Genomic DNA, 20,971 nt, shown 5'->3' with positions numbered 1-20,971 from the left:
CAAAATAATTTATCATAAGAACAAGAAGTCCTATATTTTTTAAGTTTTGAGAAAGGTGTAATGACCCTCAGTCGATTAGGTGATTTATTATACATAGTACAGGTGCTTCTGACTAAAAGGCACGATGCCCCAACAAACTTGTACGAAACACCATTCTCATTGAATTGTGACCATTGTCATGATTGTGCTTCTTCTATTCGTCTTTATAAAAAAACGTGCATGCCTCAAAAGAAGGCAGTGGCAGTGTAGAATCGACGCAACAAGGGCGTAGTCATGGGGTCCGCTGGGGGCACGTGAATCCTCCCGCGGATGGAGAGGCTTTCCGACAATTTGCACACCTCCTACTTTCAGCAACTGATTTCCAAACGTTGGTTCACCTCCCAAAGGTGTGCGCCTCCCACACGTTCCACCTCCCTGGGACGTGCACCTCCACACCACTTTCGTTCCAACTCCCCAGGATGAGCACCTCCCCCAAACCAGCCTACGCCCCAGGGCAGGGTTGGAGTATGATATTTGCAATCGTAACAGAATTAACACGTGCTGGACGTTTCAATAGACACAACGAGCGCATGAAAACATCAAAAGAATTGAATGTGGGCCTACAACTTTTGGCAGTCATCCATCATCACAATTAACTCACTGGATACTGGAACTTCAAATCTCCAAGCGTTTAGGCCCCAGCGCAAAGTGTGCATTAATTGCGAAATGCCCTTTAGTGGGTTACGTCCTAAAGCAGATCGCCCGGCACTTCGAACCATTACCTTCTCCATTGAGCATTTGAAGACGGAAAACATCGCATAGAAGGATATTGCTGAAAATTCCACACGTGTTGCCATCGGTCGGTGAATGAACTGTGACAGATATCATCGAAATTCCGGTACGTCCCAGGACCGAAATACAGTTGAAACCAATTAGAGCAAAACCAAGTGAAACCAGTTGGTCAACTGATTTCAATAGGGAAATTTGAACAACTGGTTCCAATTGAAACGAGTTGCTAATTGGTTCCAGTTTAAACCGATTGGCCAATAGGAACCAGTGGGCAAGAAGTTCCAGTTGAAACTAATTGGGCAACTGCATTTCAATTGATTCCACTTGTTCTAATTTCCCTCTTAAAACCAGTTGAATTTAATTAGGCGCAACTAGTTTCAATTGGTTCCAGTTGAAACCAATCGGAGGGAACTCTTTTCAGTTTAAACCAATTGCTTTCAACTGCACTCTTAAAACAAATCACTGAAATTGACTATACCAGTAGTCAGCTGGGTGTAACTGATATGGCAATCACGGATAGACACATTTCTGGCATATATTTTAGTCAGAAATAACTCTGCTCTGGGAAAATATGGCCAGAAAATAGTCAAATATGATTATAATAAATGTTGCACCCAGCTGACCGTATATAATCATTTTACTGATTTGTTTTTAGAGTGGATCTAGTTGGAACTTCCAGTTGGAATCAATTAATTAGTTGTAAATTGATTAACATTTGCACTTACTATTGCTCATACCAACACAGAAGCATTTTTATATGACAATTAATAGTAATGTAAAGGGCATTATTTTTAGACTTTCATATATAGTGCGTCCCACGGGCGTAAATGCGCGTGGGGGGGGGGGGGATCCACCCCCACACACACACATTTCGGAGAGGCTGGATGGCATGTACAATCATCCCCTACTTTTCAAGGTAGACAAGAATAATCATCAAATGGTTAATTCTATTGTCAATATGGGGATTTATCTTTACTTGCAGTAAAAGTGATTAAACTGGTCTACGCAAAATTTCTCACGCGGTCGCTCCGCCCCCGCGCCGCGCTCAACCTATTACAAGAATTCTGCCGCCATAAATCCCTACGCGTTTAGACTATTGCAAATGTTAAATCTGCTGCAGCAGTTATGTTAGTTTGGTCCAGTTGTGAATATGTGATTGCAATGACTTTCAAATATAATTATAACTTTAATCATAAACGAACTAAAAACATCGTTGAAATACTCTTTCGTGAATAAAAATCAACCATCTGGCATTTTTGAGGAAGCGGGGACTTTGTACGAAAAAAATAATTGGCCTTCCGTATTCTTCAAAATTAGACGATGATTTAATAGACATTGATCATATCAATGCAGTTAATAAAGCATACCACTTTATCCATTTATAGGAGACGTAATCACAGTAATTCACACGACAATGCAGCAGCCTGGTCACACCGCCCGAGCGTTGTTGGAGCGGTCGTGGAGCGGAGAGAAAAAAAATCATCACCGCTCTCTACCTTTTACCATTTTCGATTTCGATTTTTCCCCCAATTTTGTGAGCGAAATTCGACCCTCTCTCACTTCCGCTCCACGACGCTCGGGCGGAGTGACCAGTTAAGGCCTGGTCACATCGCCCGAGCGTTGTTGGAGCGGTCGTGGAGCGGAGAGGAAACAATCATCACCGCTCGCTACCGTTCACCATTTTCGATTTTTTTTTCGTTTTTGTTTTCGAATTTTCCCAAATTTTGTGAGCGAAATTCGACCCTCTCTCCCTACCGCTCCACGACCGCTCCAACAACGCTCTGGCGGTGTGACCAGGCCTTTAAGGCGAGGGGGGGGGGCGGGGGTAGCAGAAAAGGGTACATCACTTTCTACAATTAAAAGGGAGAAAAACATTTTCTTGTTTTTCTTGAAGTAGGCCACCTCCATTCAATATTCCCCCGACTCTGCCTCGTCTTATCATTTCAACCAATCTTTCTTCCTTTTTTTCTTTACAAGTTTTACAAAAATAATTCAAACATAACATTCAAGCCATGCCACTCACCACGCATTTACGAGTAGCCGATTTTGTACCGCTTTGTTGGGAATGCTCGATTGCTTCACAATGAGCCGTCCAATAGATGGAAATGAAGTACGATCCCATACATTTTTTTTCTACAATGCGTCAATCATAATTATTTCATGCACGAGTTGCTGTATGAAAGATGGATGAATGAATGTCAATGTTATGAACTTCGTTTTACGAATACATTGAAGCAACAAGTGGAATGCCTCTGGCCGTCTCACCTGCATCACGCGGTTCAATGTAGCAGCAGTGCTGACTTTGAATACTACTCTATACTCGCACAAGATGTTCAGTGATACATGGTTACTCTTATGTCCACTTTTTATGAACTAGACCAATAAACTTACAGAGATATGATGGTTATTCAACAAAAAACCCCAACATGGCCAAAGTTCATTGACCTTACATGACCTTTGACCTTGATCATGTGACCTGAAACTCGAACAGGATGTTCAGTGATACATGATTACTCTTATGTACAAGTTTCATGAATCAGATCCATAAACTTTAAAAGTTATGATTGTAATTCAACAGATACACCCAATTCGGCCAAAGTTCATTGACCTTTGACCTTGGTCATGTGACCTGAAACGTGCACAGGATATTCAGTGATAACTGATTACTCTAATGTCCAAGTTTAATGAACTAGACCAATAAACTTTCAAAGTTATGATGGTAATTCAACAGATACCCCCGATTCGGCCAAAGTTCATTGACCCTAAATGACCTTTGACCTTAATCATGAGACCTGAAACTTGCACAAAATTTTGAGTGATGCTTGATTACTATTATGTCCAAGTTTCATGAATCAGATCCATAAACTTTCAAAGTTATGATGGGAATTCAACAGATATCCACAATTCGGCCAAAGTTCATTGACCCTAAATGACCTTTGACCTTAGTCATGTGACGTGAAACTCATGCAGGATGTTCAGTGATACTTGATTAACCTTATGTCCAAGTTTCATGAACTAGGTCCATATATTTTCTAAGTTATGATGACATTTCAAAAACTTAACCACAGGTTAAGATTTCGATGTTGATTCCTCCAACATGGTCTAAGTTCATTGACCCTAAATGACCTTTGACCTTGGTCATGTGACATGAAACTCTAATAGGATGTTCAGTAATACTTGATTAACCTTATGGCCAAGTTTCATGAACTAGGTCCATATACTTTCTAAGTTATGATGTCATTTCAAAAACTTAACCTCAGGTTTAGATTTGATGTTGACGCCGCCGCCGCCGCCGCCGTCGGAAAAGCGGCGCCTATAGTCTCACTTTGCTTCGCAGGTGAGACAAAAACCAAAAACTCACTCAAATTCGTAATTTGCTCTTGCAAATGGAGTTTTGCTAGCACCAGTCTTTGAATTGTGCATTATGAACTTTAAGTATAGGGCTTCAGATAAAATAGAAGAAGTGTATCTTTTTATTGATATCCTTTCCTCTGAGAGGTACTGTATATTTTATATATAGGAACTTCGTGGACGCGTCGTGGTCTAGCGGTTCCGACTCTCGCCTTTTAAACAGAGGGTTTTGGTTTCGAATCCTGGCCGTGGCGTGTTTCCTTAAGCAAGATATTTATCCACACTGTGCTGCACTCAACCCAGATAAGGTAAATGTGTACAGAAAAAAAATAATTCCTCAGAAAGCTCTGTGCGCCTGAATCGGTAGCGTAGCTTGTGAATTTACAATGGTATAGATTGAGCAATGCAGGTCTACACTAAACGTTTTGATCTCATGAGGTCCAAAATACCCCATTCGTTGGAATTAGTAACTCTCGAGAACTTCAAAGCCCGATATAGCAAAGAAATCTAGCGCATGAATATCTAGGTGCTAAAGTAAATCTGTGCTAATAGTGCGGTATGGTGTGTCATCCCGTAGGACTAGCGTGCCAAAATTGATTTTTTGGTTGTTTTGGCTTCAATAGGGTCCCCTTAGACCAAAAACGATGGGGTTCAAATTTTCAGACCCCTCCTTCCCTTTGTGGGGGGTCCTTTTGGCGCCATATTGGCCTGTACAAAGCCCAATAGGATAATCCATTGTTTTCAACCTTATTTCTCACTTTTCTTCGCCAATTTTATTTTTAAGTTGTCTGAGTTGTACAAGAATGAATACTTGATGATGTTGTGATGTCAATAATTTTTCACTTTTGCCATACGGGGGGCGGATTTTGCGAAAAATGCCCGAAAATTGCCCGGGGGGTCACCTATATCAAGACCCACTAAAATCAGGAGTACTAGTAATTTTGCACCCGGTTAAACAATGAATTGTTTTATGGTATTTTATCATCCCTAGACAGCTAGAATCCCTATATCTGAAGGCTTCAAGTAGGACGAGCATCCTACCAACCATATCCCCTACTCCCCCCCCCCCAACTGACTGGCATACAACTTTCACCATTCGGCCACTCGTTCTAGAGTACAATTTACGATTAAAGGACTTCTATTCGAATTGTCAATTATATACTTCTCGGCTAATTTCCAATTACTGATAGACAGAAAAACACATAAAATATAATTTTAGCCCCCCCCCCCCAACACACACACACACACAAGCACACATGCACATAATCATTATTGAAATAACATGTGATGTTTAGAGAACTTCCGAACTTACCCTCAGGAATAATATACTAAAAATCTACCAAAATCTGCATCAGGGAAAGTGGTTATTTTCAAGATAGTATCCAAGATGGCCACCATTCACTTAAAATTAATGAATACGACTCACTCATTATCCACCCTAGAATCCTAATTAGTTTCATACTCCATGGTCTAGGAGTTAAAATAATTTGTTGACACAGGGTAGAGTGAATATATAAGGACCCCAGGATACCTGGAAAATATAAGATGGCATCAAAAAAGCCTGCCGTGTGCTAAAAATCCGCAATTTGGTTTTGATTCAATGATTTTAAGGGTGAAGTAGTAAATTGGAAAAAAAGTTACAAGGACAGTGAGTGGTCTGGTGGGTCCAAAAATCCATGATGGCTTCAAGCAGACATAGCTGATTTCATATCGTCCATGGAAATGTGATTTCGATGTTTAATTTTAAACCACTGGTTTGGGTTAAGTAATATATAAGGATAAGTTACAAGGACAGTCAGTGGTCTGGTATGTCCAAAAATCAAAGATGAATTCCAAAAAATGATCTTAAAATGGCTGCTGATACTTAAAGCGGACATAGTTCATTTCATATCGGCCTGGGAGATATCAGGTGGGTGTTTCATAAAGCTGTTCGTAAGATAAGACGACTTTAAGAACGACTGGTGATCCTTTCTTTTGGTAAATGGTATACACCATAGGCGATGGTTTAGCGCGTAAGAAAGGATCACCAGTCGTTCTTAAAGTCACTCTTAACTTACGAACAGCTTTATGAAACGGCCCCCAGTTTGGTGTCTAAACCAATGGTTTCAAGGGTCAAATAAGACATTTGGATAAGTAAATAAGGGCTGTCAGTGGTCTGGTATGTCAAAAAATGCGATATGGCCTTCAAAATGCAGGGTCTAAATTGACTGTGGTTCTTAAAAGTAGACATAGTTCATTAGAAATGCACATTGTGGATTTGATTTTGGTGTCTACACTAGAGTTTAAAGGATCATGACTAATGTTACTTAAAAGTGGAGACATTATTCAAACAATACCAACCTGTGAGAAATATTTTGGTGCCTATACTTATATGTATGGGATAAGTTATCATATTGATTCATGAGTTTGTAATAGCACCCATTTGATGATTTTTTTTTAAATCTACAATGGATTTTAGACAAAATGGAAAACTAAATATCCTTGTTATTTGTTGAATGTATTATCTGACCCTTTATACCACCATGTAGACATCCAAATATTAATTCCTCACATATTAATATTGTATAAACTTTGACCATTATTAATGAGTTTTAGGAATCATTTTAGATGCCATTTTGAAAACTTTCTTGGATTTTTAGGCAAAATGGACAAGTGCATATCTTTGTAACTAATCGAAAGTATCATTATAATCATGAAACCATTGAGTGGACACCAAAATCATATGTCCTTGGTGAATTTTAAATGAACGATGTCCATTTTTAAGTAACAGCATTCACTTTAGACTCTTCACGCCATCTTCACGCCATCTTGGATTTTCCGACATAGACCAATGACTGTCCTTGTTATGATATGATAATATTAATAATATAGGTATATTTACCTAGGGAAGCCACTTCAGTTCTAAAAACTGTTCTCCCAGCGGGCCTTGCCATTATTATTACCCCTGCCTTAGATGGGCTGCCTAGGCGCTTTAGCATTCAAGGAATTCCTTCGCGCATTCAGGGAATTTCTTCCTACCGGGTACCCATTTACCTCACCTGGGTTGAGTGCATTACAATGTTGATAAATTTCTTGCAGAATGAAACTATGCCATGGCTGGGATTCGAACCCACGACCCTTTCAAAGTCAAAAGACCAATCCACTGGGCCACAACACTCGAACGGTTGTAACTAATTTTCTGACTTTAAAAATCATGGTTTAAACATCAAACCATATTCTTGATGGATATTACATGTCCACTTGTAAATAACAGTGGCTGTTTTATTGTTTAACATACTCGACCAACGACTCTCCTTGTAACTTATTCTAATGTATTATTAGACTCACTTTTCCATGGTAGTCACACACATTCATATTCCCGGATATTGAACAAACTATATCGGTTTTTCAAGCAGCAACAGCAATTTCAAACTCCATTTTTGGAAGCCATCTTGGATTTTTTAACATACCGGACCACCGACTCTCCCGGTATGTTGAGTCCAAGATGGCCTCCAAAAGTTAAATAAATAAAGAAAGGAAACGGCATTCTTGTCCCAATTTTGATCGTTGAAACCATGGCCTAGAACCGATTCCATCTATCTCAGGTATATAAAATGTGCTATGTCCATTTAAAGAATCAACAGCCATTTTAAACTCCATTTTGGAAGCCATCTTGGATTTCTCGGGTCCTTGTAACTTTTCCAGATATACTTCTTCACCCTTAAAAATTTTTGAATAGAAACAAAATTAAGGTCACTTAAGTAACAAAAAATAATCCAGGATTTTTTTTTTTAGCCCAAGGCAGCCATTTTGGGGGTGAGAATAAAAACAAATTAGATGCCCATACTATGAATCGGCATTGGAAATAATTGCTCTTGAAATGTGTCAGCTTTCAAATTTATTGATAAAATTACAGTACCTAGAATTTGTTTTTTTTAGGGAAGTGCTTATCATAGTTATGGCGCCCTCTAGTGTTGTAGTAAGGTTTTCACTGCATAAAATCCTGAAATGGGGATAGTTTTTACATCAATTGACCAAAAATAATGATATACATTACATGTGATATATTCCTCTGTTGTTGGATTGTATAACAAGACATATTCATTTCATTTTGTAATCCTTTTGTCCTAATTTTAGTGCCAAAAAAGGGAAAAATAATATTTTAGGGGCAATATTTTACAATTTTGGGGCATTTTTCGTAAAGTCCGCCCCCGTATGGTAAAAGTTAAAAAACATTGACATCACAACATCATCAAATATTCATTCTCATACACCTCAGACAACTTAAAAATATAATTGGCGAAGAAAAGTGAGAAATAAGGTTGAAAACAATGGATTATCCTATTGGGCTTTGTACAGGCCAATATGGCGCCAAAAAGGACCCCCCACAAAGGGAAGGAGGGGTCTGAAAATTTGAACCCCATCGTTTTTGGTCTAAGGGGACCCTATTGAAGCCAAAACAACCAAAAAATCAATTTTGGCATGCTAGTCCTACGGGAGCTGTGTCAGTGACATACCGTACCACACTATAAACTTCTCACTCGATTTAAGTTTAGCTTTCGAACGTGGTAAATGGGTAGGTGCATGTAATATGACCATATTGTTACCATGGATACTGGCACTATACTGGGACACGGTACCATTACATAAACAATGAACACAATTTCAGAATGAAATCAAGTTGATCTCGAATCCCAATCCTTAATTTCTTGATTACGGATGAATTTCCGTTTGAGTTTGATCTAAATCTTTTGGATTAAATATTGGTTAGATCTAGGAATATCAGAATGTTTGAAATGAATTTGAGTTTTAGACTAATCTGAATCCTATGGATAAATCTGAGTATGAATTTAATCTGAATCTTTGAGATAAATCTGAGTTTTATCATCTTAGAGATGTATTTGACTTTTATGTGATTCTTCGAGATGAATTTCACTTTAATTTTTGCTCTGAATCTATTAGAACTCTTTGTTGTAAGAACAGAGCCAAGGTCTGAAGATGGACACGACAAACCAGGGCTTGAGGACGTCCATCCTCCGGAGTGTCCCCGTGGTGCTGCTGATCTTCCTGATGGCATGCGCTCAAGTTGGCACTGTTAAATCTATCGGCATCTACCTCAAAGACATCTCATACAGTCTTGGGACCACCTCCACGGACATTGGATTTGCACTTGGTCTTTTTGCCGCATTTAGCTACTTCCCAGGTGGGTACGATTATGGTTTATGAGCGTTGTGGCCCGGTGGATTAGTCTTCGGACTTTGAAACAGAGGGTCGTGGGTTCGAATCCCTGCCATGGTGTAATTTCCTTCTGCAAGAAACTGATCTACAGTGTGCTGCGCTCAACCCAGGTGAGGTAAATGGGTACCGGTAGTTATTCCTTAAAAAGTTGTGTGCGCATTGAAAGCCTAGCTTAGCCGGGTAATATAAGAGCGTCTTGAGCACCTAACAAGGTGGATATGTGCGCAATAGAAATATCCTATATTATTATTATCCTATATTATGTCCATTTGGTCCAATTGCCAACTCGTCTCATATCATTTGGTCTACCATCAGTTCGTCCACTATCCGCATGGTCTAATTACCAATTAATCCACTCACCGTTTCTTCTCATAACCAGTTGGTACAATAGTCATTTTTTTCCAATTGGAGAATGCGTTTCCGATTGTGCAAAATGAATGAAAATGAATAATGAGAAGAAATGGCCGTATACGAAGTGGCCATTAGGCGAAGTGATGATTGCGCCAAATGACTAACGGTTGAGTAATAGAAATAATAATGCGACTTTTAAATTTACTCTGTAGAGTGCTCAAGGCGCATAAAGAGCTAGGAGTTCTGATTAAAAAAAAGTTTTGATAAAATATTTAAGTCTCGACAGAGGTACATTTTTCATGTCTTGACTGCCATTCCTATTTCTTCAACCGTTAATGCCTTCGACGTCCAAATTTATTTTGAATTAGTAAAGTGCACTGTAAATCTTAATTTGTCATCATTCACTGGTTTGACTGGCTTCCTATGGGGGCTGGTGCCCTAACATGCTAGAGCTCCTACGCGTCCTTTTGATGCTGAGCTGTTCAGGCTTGCCCCTTAAATTGTCGGTGAACGGAGCAGCAAGTTAGAGGGCACCAACCCCCACAACGATGTAGCTAGGAATTCCGGTGGGTGATGAAAAATCGTTCTTTGTATAATTATGTACCCGGCTGTATTTACTAAGATCTCTAATTTTTACTTTGTTTACATTTGTATTTGTTGTTGTTTGTATATGTCTAAACAAAATGTTGCTTGGTCAGCGCCATGAGCGTATCTGGGCGATGTGTGCGCTCAATTCGTAGTTCCTATCTGCGCATGATCAAAAGATTCTACGCATGATCAGAAGAAGGTAATTTGTACTAAAGTGACATGGTGCTTTAAAATCTAATGAGATGAGCACCAACTTTGATGTCTTGATTACTCATATATTCTTTTGAATTGTCGTTTTCATTTACATCCACAAAAACAACAATGCTTCCACGAACGACTGGTATTTCACAGTTTGTCAAGTACATTGTGCAACATGCTAAAATATGCATTCAAAGTAGGAATGCAACAAATACCTTCATTAAGTGTTCATTGGTGTGCTATTCTAGTCACCTGGTCTATTCAATTTCTTCATCCTGCTATGCAAGGCAAGCTTACGTAATATCTTGCTTTGAAATCTGCCTATCATGATGAAAGAAATGAAAGGTCATTTGACCAAAATTGCCCATGAAGTAACTACGAACTGGTCTATAAGATATCACAATCACTAGTTATGGTGTACATGTATTGGCTCAGTTGGTGGAGCCATGGACCTATGAAGGGATGGACGTTCATCGGTTAGATAATGAATTCACCAGCAGATGAACTCTCATTATCATCTCAATGGCATTCTCTTCCTATTAAGGCCTTTTCACGCGGAGGTCTTGAATCATCATCGTCATGATAATGCAATTCGTCTTTAGAACCATCGGACCTTTTACACGGAATATTCTTACCGTAATTTGAGTGAAACATAATTGGAATTCATCCCCGGAGTAGAATTTGAATTGGTGATTGTGATTAGCGTTCACGACTCTAGTTTGGTTTCACATGCGCTAAAATGTCGTAATTAGTCTCATTTTTCACTGTTAAACATCATTCCAATGACGATTTTCTTTTTCGAAAGGGTTGTAAATTATACCCCATACCACCTACAAGACATACATCGATTTGAATGCCCATTGAAGATTACCATTGAATTCCAATTGCCATAGTGATGTAATACAATGACTACAATTCCATTGTGTATTGGCTTAGTTGGTAAAGCCATGAACCAAGAAAGAGATGGACATTCATAGATTAGATAACAAATTCACGAGCAGGTGAATCTCCAGAGGCGGATTCAGTTTTTTTTTCTCAAATAAGGGGGGGGGGGGAAACAGTTCACCCACATTTCCCCTGATCGGACGCTCAAAGATGATTTTTTTTCTTTGAAGGGGTAGTCCTATTAAAACAATCCCTTCCTAGCTTCATTAATATAAAATAACATATAACTACCAATTCTCATAAGCCATATTTAGTTAGTGGCAGCGCGAAGCGCGAGCTATTATTTCATGTATTTAGTCCTAAAAATTGAACATTATTATGCTATGTTTGTGATCCTAAAAACGAAGAAGCAGAATACGATGATTATCGCGAGCATGAAGCACTAGCAGAGCTTTTTTATCATACATTCTGGCCTGATCGAAAGTGAGCATGCAAGGACTGTTTGCAATTAGAAATAACGAAAAATACACATTTCAACAATTAAATAATGTGAGTTTGTGTTATTTTCAAAGGAATATGTTATATCCGAGCCATTGCGTGCTTTCCGTCAGCAAGGAATTTAACCACACTGAGCTGCGCTCGACCCGGGTGAGTTAAATGGGTACCGGCATGAAAAAATCATATGAAATCAATTAATAATGCGAGCGCAAAATATAATTTTGGGGATATTCTGGTCTAAAACTTAGCTCGTTTTAAGTAATGAACCAGCTGCATGTCTCAAATAAACATGCGTGTCCGTGTTTTAGATTTAGACCCAGAACCTTGGCATTCTGAATACATGTTGTATCATGAAAATCATTCTGATGCGAAGCCTGAGCTGAAAATAAAATGTTTGATGTTCCGATCTAAACCAACATGAACAAGATGAAATTAAGCACTATTCCAAGCACTTTGTACACAAGATTTAAATTGGATGTGGATCGCACTTTAAAAATGTGAGCGCGTGGAGCGAAGTGATATTAAAAAAAACATTTTCCCTAGGACCAGGACATCTTCTCATCATGAAAATGATGACAATCATTCTATTCTTATTCCTTCGGGCGAGATTAAACTTTTCGATATTCCGTTCTAATAGCGGGGACAATACCTATTTGATCATTAGTAATTCATGAAAATGCGTTTATCCTAATATTAATCGAAAAAGCCTTATGGATAGGCCTATGCCAAGACCATTTGTAACTAAGAATATGACGCATGGGTAAATATGTTATTAACAATTAAGTGGGAGTGTAATCTGAGCCTAAATTCGTGACAAACTGTCATACAAAATGGGATATTAAAGAACATGCATTTTTTAAAAGAATTTTAATAAGTATTATATACCTCACCCGGGATAACTCAACAATAAATGCGAGCGCACAGCTCATAGGCAAATCTAAAGCCGATTTTTTTTATAAACTGTCATTAAAAGTATGAGATGTTGTCCCCCCCCCTGTCATGTCAAAATCGGGGTACAGGTATTTCTTTGTCTTAGGGCCTCATTTAGCGCATTGATCTAATCTTCCTACGTAGAGCTTCCCGGCCGTTGATGGCGCCCATGAAACAAATGTACATCCATCTTTAACTTGTAGAGTGTAAACCTTTTCCTTGCTGATATGTAACCAATCAAGACCAATTCTCACTAGGCCGGACCTAGTCCTACAATTTAGGTTTAGACTTGTCGAGCTAATACTAACCAGTTCCTGGGTAGACTGCGCGCGGCTTCTACCGACTGTTGCAGTTAATGAGAGTTCCGCTGCACTGCGCCGCTGCGGTTCCATCACTCACAGTCAAATTGTAAACGCGCAGGCTAGATAACGGATCTTGACTCACCTTGCTACTCTTTAGGTAAAATTTGAATAATCCTGAATGAAAAGCCGTCATGGAATCTCCACGTTTTTTTTCTTCAGATTGTTAATATGTAAGTTCTGCGAGAGAATTTATTTTATTTTTCTTTAGTTTTTTTTCCGGATATCTGGTGAGGGAGCATACGCAGTTCAATATTGAGGGAACATATCGAGCATGAGCATGCGCAGTTGTCGCCATGATCTAATTTCGAAAAATATACGGGGCTAGAATAAAACTATGCGGCGATATGCTTTCCTATTGAAATTATACTTTGTCATAAGACCAATTTACCAATCGCTTATCTAGAATACTCATGAATATTCATCAGAAGGATATAAATATATACATATTATATAATGAGTCCTTTACAGTGCCCTTTCTCCATCTTCAGCGCATTGATTTTTTTAAGGGTGAGTTTTAAAATCCGTATGCCCATGAACAGACGTGTTTTTTTTGTCACACCATGGGCACTGACAAAGTGTGTGACTCTACCTTTAATTTTTGAGAGCTCCTTTTAAAATCTACGATTTTATCTTCACGGTATGCATATATATGCCTTAACTCGATGATTTTTTTTGTCTATTTTCTCAAATATCTAGCTCCGCTGATTGCCGCCCTCTATCGTTTAAGTTGGACTCGACGTCCTCTCTTGATTGGAGGATCCATTTTCATATCTCTAGGGGTCATGCTAACAGCTTTGGCTACTGACAATGCTTTGATCGCTGTTTATTTATCAATTTCTGGTAAGATAGTGACTTGTTGTGGAATCCTTCATAATATTAGAACAATGATATTAATAATTATAATAATCATTTTACTGAAATTATCAACATTGTTATTAATGGGCATGAACAGCACAATCAATCCAGAAAAAACCTAGAATAAGGCCCTCTATTACTTTTACTTTTACCTCATCTTTAGTTAGAGTTGCCTTCTAGTCTAGTGCAGAGCATTCAAGAATCATTCCTGCTGGTTACCCATATCAACTCACCTGGGTTGAGTGAAGCACATTGCTTTAGAAAACATCGAAGGGCTTGGATCCGATTGCACGAAACGGTCTTTGCAAGGACTGTCTTTTGTGACGCCCACATTATGATACGCTAGGTGAAACGCATTTTAAATAAATTACCTTTGAGCATATTTTATTTGTCTGCTAGAGTAAATCAATCTTTGTTCATAAAATGAAAACTCTATACAAATTAATATAAAAGCTAGCTAACGATTGTCATGTGTTTTTTTCATAAATTTCAGAAATACCCAACATACAGCCCATCATAAATGATGGGCGACACGAAATACGGCCCTTGGACATGTTGGAAAGACCCTTTCGTACAATTGGCCCCAGAAGACTGCGGCTTGGATAAAAGTCATTTAGTTATCTGCTTTGGACAGAATTAAATAAAAAAAAAACATGAACAATGTTGCCACTCTCCTCCCATAGGAAATATTGAAAAGCCTTGTTTCTATGTTTTAGTTTTAAACAAAATTCTGCTTTTTATATCAATCCGGTATAACTTCTCGAGCTATCATCAGTAGGGTTGCCTGACCGATTTAATAACGAATCTGCTGATTTTTTGTTTCTCTTCTTTTACAGGATTGGGACATTGCGTGGTCAGTATATCGGCAACAATCGCCTTAAGTCAAATGACAAGCGAGCATACCTTCAACTTATTGTTCGGGTTTGGCATGAGCGGGTTCGGCTTGGGAATGGTTCTTTTACCACTCCTAGCTGAACTTTTGGGTGAAGTTTACGGTTGGAGAGCTGGCATACTTATTTTAGGTTGCTTGATGGCTAACCTAGTTCCTTGTGCCCTTGCAATAAGACTACCCGTGGCCGAAAGTCGACCGGTGGACCAAAGCTTGATTTACCAAGAACTTGAGCACAGTGAAGATTTTGAGGAAAGTTTAGTAAACAACTGTTCGACCGAGGAAGAAGAAATCGCTCCATTATGCCCCAGAGGTGCAGACTTCAATCAGGCAGGTGTTGGTGAATCTTCAATATGCTCTTCATCAGTCAACAGAGTCAAGATGGAATCACGTAAAAATGAAACGAGTGCAAAGCGAACCCTTGGGAAATTACGTGATAGTTTTTACCGGTCTGATTTTTACAGGGACCCTGTTTTTAATTTCATATTTCTTACTTCTGTCATGTTGGGAATCGTCTACTGCGGCTGGCATTCTTTTCTGGTACCCCATGCATTTCAAAGAGGTTATTCAGTCCGTGCTACGATACTAATGACATTCTGCGCATCAGTAGGAAACTTTCTAGGAAGACTATTGGCAGGCGCCCTCTCCGGTCACCTCGCCAATCCAGTCACCCTTTGCCTCGGTGCTACGCTTTTGAATGCCTTTTCTATTTTGTGTGATGCATTCCTTCAAGATTACTATGTGATGATCGTTACGGCGTGTATATCTGCTATATGTATTGCTGGAATATCTGTCCTTTCGCCTCTATCAGTGAAGAAGAGAGCATCATCTGGAAGCTTTGATGTTGCATTCGCAGTCAACGATCTATTTTTTGGCCTTGGTACCTTTTTCGGTGGCTACCTATCAGGTAATGCTATGAAAATATCATTTTTGTAGGAACACCCCGTCTTTACCTTACACCACCTCAATCATTGAAACCGCATTCTCACTCCCCTTCCCCCTCTTTGACACGCACACCGACACCCGCACATCCCACACACGCATGTACACTCCCACATACAACAAACCAACCTCACCATCAATGCATGGATCTATGCATTCGAGCGTTTATGGCAACATATTGGTACTCGTTAGATTATAATTGACGGGAAAATTGTAATGATTTCTTAGATATTCGTCATTAAAAATGTACAGGCCATTTTTGTGCTGATTTAAGAAAAGAATCATACACAAAAAGTATGTCGTTACCGTAGCAGACAGCAATGTTTCAAGTGCCTCAACTACGGTCATAAATCAAAATTTTGTCTTATGTGACAAATTATTGAGTTGTCGGCAAGGAAGACCTAGCAATTAATGATGACAACAAAGGTCAGCAAACTTTAAGAGCAAGTTCAAACGATTGTATTAAAAAATGTGTTTGTACATGCTGTTTATTTCGTTTACTACCATTCCATGACACTAATTTTTATGTGAACGATAATTTTGAAACTGACAAAATATTAACTAAAGATAATTGCATTTAATTATCTGATGGCAAAATCCCACGATTAAAAACAGGATTGTTTTTTTGCGTCACTAAATATTCGTGGCCTAATCAACAAAATAGATAACCTCAGGTATTTACTTTCATATGCCATAAATGATATTGATTTTCTTTGTATAAAAGAGTCATTTTGTGATCAAACTATATGTAATGATGAAATATCCCTAGAAGGTTTTGTGTTGAACGAAATGACCGAACCAGCTCTGGCGGTGGCATTGTACTTTACATTTGAAGGTAGTAATTTAGAAATAATTTGTCAACAGATACATTTACAGTTCCAAAAAGACGTCTATGTAATCCGCTTATACAGGCCGCCATCTACGGGAGTCGAATTCTTTGACAAACTCTTTGACGTATTAGAAAGATTGCATTGTTTCCCTGAACAACAATCGAGAAGTGTTTGTTTTTGGTGACGCAAACTGTGATTACTCAATTAATGCTAGAAACAGCTTAAGAAATAAAATCAAAAGGTTCATGGCTCCATACAATCTGAAACAGATTACAAACTCACCAACCCGGGTTACAAATACGTCCAGCGCAATAATTGATCAGATATTTACTACAAACCATGTTAGTATATGTAAAGGTACAATCATCACCTCTATAAGTGATCACTTTATGGTATTTGCTGTAAGACACAAGCATATCAAGGTCAGAAAAGCTGGGAGAAAATTACAAATACGGTCTTTCGAAAATGTTACTCCAAACAATTTTATGAAGAATTTTTTAATGTAAACATTGATGATTGTTTAGATCCAACGAATGTGCATCGCAGTTGGAATGCCTGGAAAGAGTTATACAAAAACATCATCGATAAAATTGCACCTATCAAGTTGGTAAGAGTACGTAATGAAAGCTTGCCATGGATAACATCTGACATCAGAAGAATTATGACAAAAAAGGGATCTCCTTCATGTTAAAGCAATTAAAACCTAAACGGAGAGTACTTGGACTGAATTCAAAAAGTAAGAAACGACGTTAATACATTGATAAGAAAATGAAAAACGTTCGTACATTATGAATGAAAACAAATTGAACAGAAATAATCCCCAAAATATGGGGAAATGTCTAAAAAATCTAATTTCAGAAAGGTAGCAGAAATTACCAAACCAATTTAATATAGAAGGCGAGAAGGTTGAAGATGAAATGGAAATTGTTTGTGCTTTTAATGATTATTTTATTAATATAAATACAACTAGAAATGATATACATTGTAATAACCGGAACGATAACATAGCGTATAATTCAATTCAATGGAGAGCACCTAATAATGAATGGAAATTTGCAAAAGTCTTACCCATTTATTATGGAAGCTTAAAAGTGCCACCGAGATGTTGAGATAATTATCTCATCATGTTGACATCTTGTAGAAGAGATGACGAGATGACAAGATCCCGGATCTCATCATGTTGACATCTTGTAGAAGAGATGATGAGATGACAAGATCCCGGATCTCATCATGTTGACATCTTGTAGAAGAGATGATGAGATGACAAGATCCCGGATCTCATCATGTCAACATCTTGTAGAAGAGATGATGAGATGACAAGATCCCGGATCTCATCATGTCAACATCTTTTAGAAGAGATGATGAGATGACAAGATCCCGGATCTCATCATGTCAACATCTTTTAGAAGAGATGTTGAGATGACAAGATCCCGGATCTCATCATGTCAACATCTTTTAGAAGAGATGTTGAGATGACAAGATCCCGGATCTCATCATGTCAACATCTTTTAGAAGAGATGATGAGATGACAAGATCTTGGATCTCGTCATGTCTACATCTTTAAGAAGAGATGATGAGATGACAAGATCCCGGGATCTCGTCATGTCGTCATCTTTTAGTAGAGATGATGAGATGACAAGATCTCGGATCTCGTCATGTCGACATCTTGTAGAAGAGATGATTAGATGACATGATCATGGATCGAAGATCTTGTCATCTGACCATTTCTTCTAAAAGATGTCGACATGACGAGATCCGATATCTTGTCATCTCATCATCTCTACTAAAAGATGACGACATGACGAGATCCCGGGATCTTGTCATCTCAACATCTCTTCTAAAAGATGTCAACATGATGAGATCCGAGATCTTGTCATCTCATCATCTCTTCCAAAAGATGTTGACATGATGAGATCCGGGATCTTGTCATCTCATCATCTCTTCTACAAGATGTCAACATGATGAGATCCGGGATCCTGTCATCTCATCATCTCTTCTTAAAGATGTCGACATGATGAGATCTGGGATCTCGTCATCTTATCCTTTGCTATCAAGATGTCGACTTCCCGAGATAATTATCTCAACATCTCGGTGGCACTTTTAAGCTTCCATAATTTATAAATAAGGTGACACTTCAAATTTAAGAAACTATAGCCCAATTTCAATCTCCCCAGGATAAGCAAAGTAATTGAAAGACTTACCCATCAACAGTTCTGTGATTATCTTAAGAGGTCCGCTACTTTTTCTAGTACTCATTAACGACCTGCCAAATGTAATAAAGAACGGTCAAGTTACAATGTATGCCGACGACACAACATTATTTTTTTATCAGGATCCGATATAGATAGTATCAAATTGGCTTTAAAAGAAGATGTAAATGCTTTAAACCAATAGTTAAAATTAAATAAGTTAATTCTCAATGATGAAAAGACAAATATGATGATTCTGGATCAAGACAAAAAATGAACAAATATAATAAATCAGATTTAGATATTTCTTTCACGTTTGACGGTAAAGTACTAAAGAAGGTTCAATCCACTAAATGTTTAGGTGTCATAATAGACGATAAACTTCTTTGGCACGATCATGTAGAACGCGTTAGTAAAAAAGTATTTCTTGCTCTCGCCATACTAAAAATGGCTAATCCATTCATTGATGTTACTACCGCAAAACTAATCTATAACTGTTTAATCCAAAGTCAAATCAACTACTGTTGTGAGGTGTGGGGTTTAATATTTATCACACAAACAAATCAAATAAAACTTCAGAAACGTGCTGCCAGAATAATGCTCAGAGCAAACGTCCTCACCCCGTCTGATAAGTTATTAAAAAAACTTGAATGGTTCTCCTATCCCCAAAGAGTAATGTATTTCCGATGTAAATTGGTATTTAGGAGTTTAAATAATTTATTTTCCGACTTCGTTAGTGAAAACTTTAAATCAGTATCTGAAAAACATAACGTAAATACAAGATCTGCTTCCAGTCTACAACTCGATGTCCCAAAATGCAATACTGAATACTATAAATGCTCATTCATTATTTCCTCAATATCAATGTTCATTCACTTGCCCCTTTATTTGAAAATCCTATCCACCTTCAATAGTTTTAAAAAAGAACACAAATCATATATAGTGTCCAGCAAATGTTAAAATGTCAATGGTTCCTGTGCCACAAATATTTTAATGGCTCAAATTTTGCATACCTTTCTGTGTTTTAATATATTTGATTTATACAATGTTTTTACCTTGTTTTACCTTGTATGTTTTTATCACTTGTAAATACATGTTTTGTTTTTATGCTTTTAGGGCCCCTTTTGATACCAGCTTTTGCTGAACGGGCACCCTATTGAAATATTGCTAAATAAATAAATAAATAAATAATGTAAGTCTTTAATTACAAACAACTTTATGAAATACCCACCAGCATCAGCACGATCAGATTAACGGATTCCAATCATAAATTTGAATTTGGCCGGCATTTCTTAGACGGACGGGCTAGATCGGGCTTGATTTGGTCTTGATTGGGCTTGATCATGGGTGAACGTGATTGATCGGGATTAAAGAAGGCTCGATCACGCTGGCATTTTGAAACTATCAAGACATCTGCATGAAGGATGCATAACAGATAGCGCCTCTTCTAATAAGGCCATGATAAACCAGGGTAATTATCATATTCTGAAGAGCGCTTAAAGACTTTCGGTCCCGTTACAGGATGAGCTGCGTCTACAGAAAACAATTAAAGCGCAAGTTCAGAATGTTCGTTTTATTTTATTGGTCAAACATACAGAAGTTTAATTGCCATTCTGTTTGCAACCACCAACCCCGATTAAGTAATTATTCAAGCGACGTATAAGCAAGAATGATTATTATAACGTTGGCTATATTTTCCCCCAAACCTCAGGTGTTGTTGGCGGAGTCTTCCTGTCATACGATGCGATATTCAAGTTCCTTGGTGGTGTACAAATCGTGGCCTTTGTTCTAATGCTGCCATATGCTGTATTTGAGAAACCAGCCGAACTGTGAGTTAACGTATCATGCATAAATCGCAACGCCAATAATGATAGTTTGCTGTTTTATTACTAGGGGTGTCTAACTACAGTATGCATATAACTAAACGTGATTATTCTAGAATTTATATTTATTCCTAAGCCCGACTTAACTTTGATTTGTATTTCAAATACTTGTGTATTGTAAATTTTTGAGTGAACCATGTATAACTAAGTTGGAATAACTTCCTCATGTTATGTTTTTATCATCTTTCGTTTTGTTCTGTGTAAACATTTGTGTGTAAACCAATGGAAAATAAAA

At 38.1% G+C, this 20,971-nt stretch overlaps 1 protein-coding gene across 1 annotated transcript; it reads left to right on the top strand.

Moving 5' to 3' along the window:
• The first annotated feature begins 259 nt into the window (after nucleotides 1-259).
• On the top strand, nucleotides 260-20,686 carry LOC121416521 (monocarboxylate transporter 3-like). Its single transcript, XM_041610014.1, has 5 exons — nucleotides 260-877; nucleotides 9,061-9,301; nucleotides 13,845-13,988; nucleotides 14,840-15,799; nucleotides 20,565-20,686. The coding sequence occupies exons 2-5, from the start codon at nucleotides 9,097-9,099 to the stop codon at nucleotides 20,684-20,686; spliced, it is 1,431 nt and encodes a 476-aa protein (XP_041465948.1). The 5' UTR covers nucleotides 260-877; nucleotides 9,061-9,096.
• Nucleotides 20,687-20,971: the final 285 nt, after the last annotated feature.

Source organism: Lytechinus variegatus, chromosome 6, assembly GCF_018143015.1.
Source record: "Lytechinus variegatus isolate NC3 chromosome 6, Lvar_3.0, whole genome shotgun sequence".
Taxonomy (NCBI): Eukaryota; Metazoa; Echinodermata; class Echinoidea; order Temnopleuroida; family Toxopneustidae; genus Lytechinus; species Lytechinus variegatus.
The sequence above is the reverse complement of the archived record's forward strand: the minus strand, read 5'-3'. Positions and strand labels throughout refer to the sequence as shown.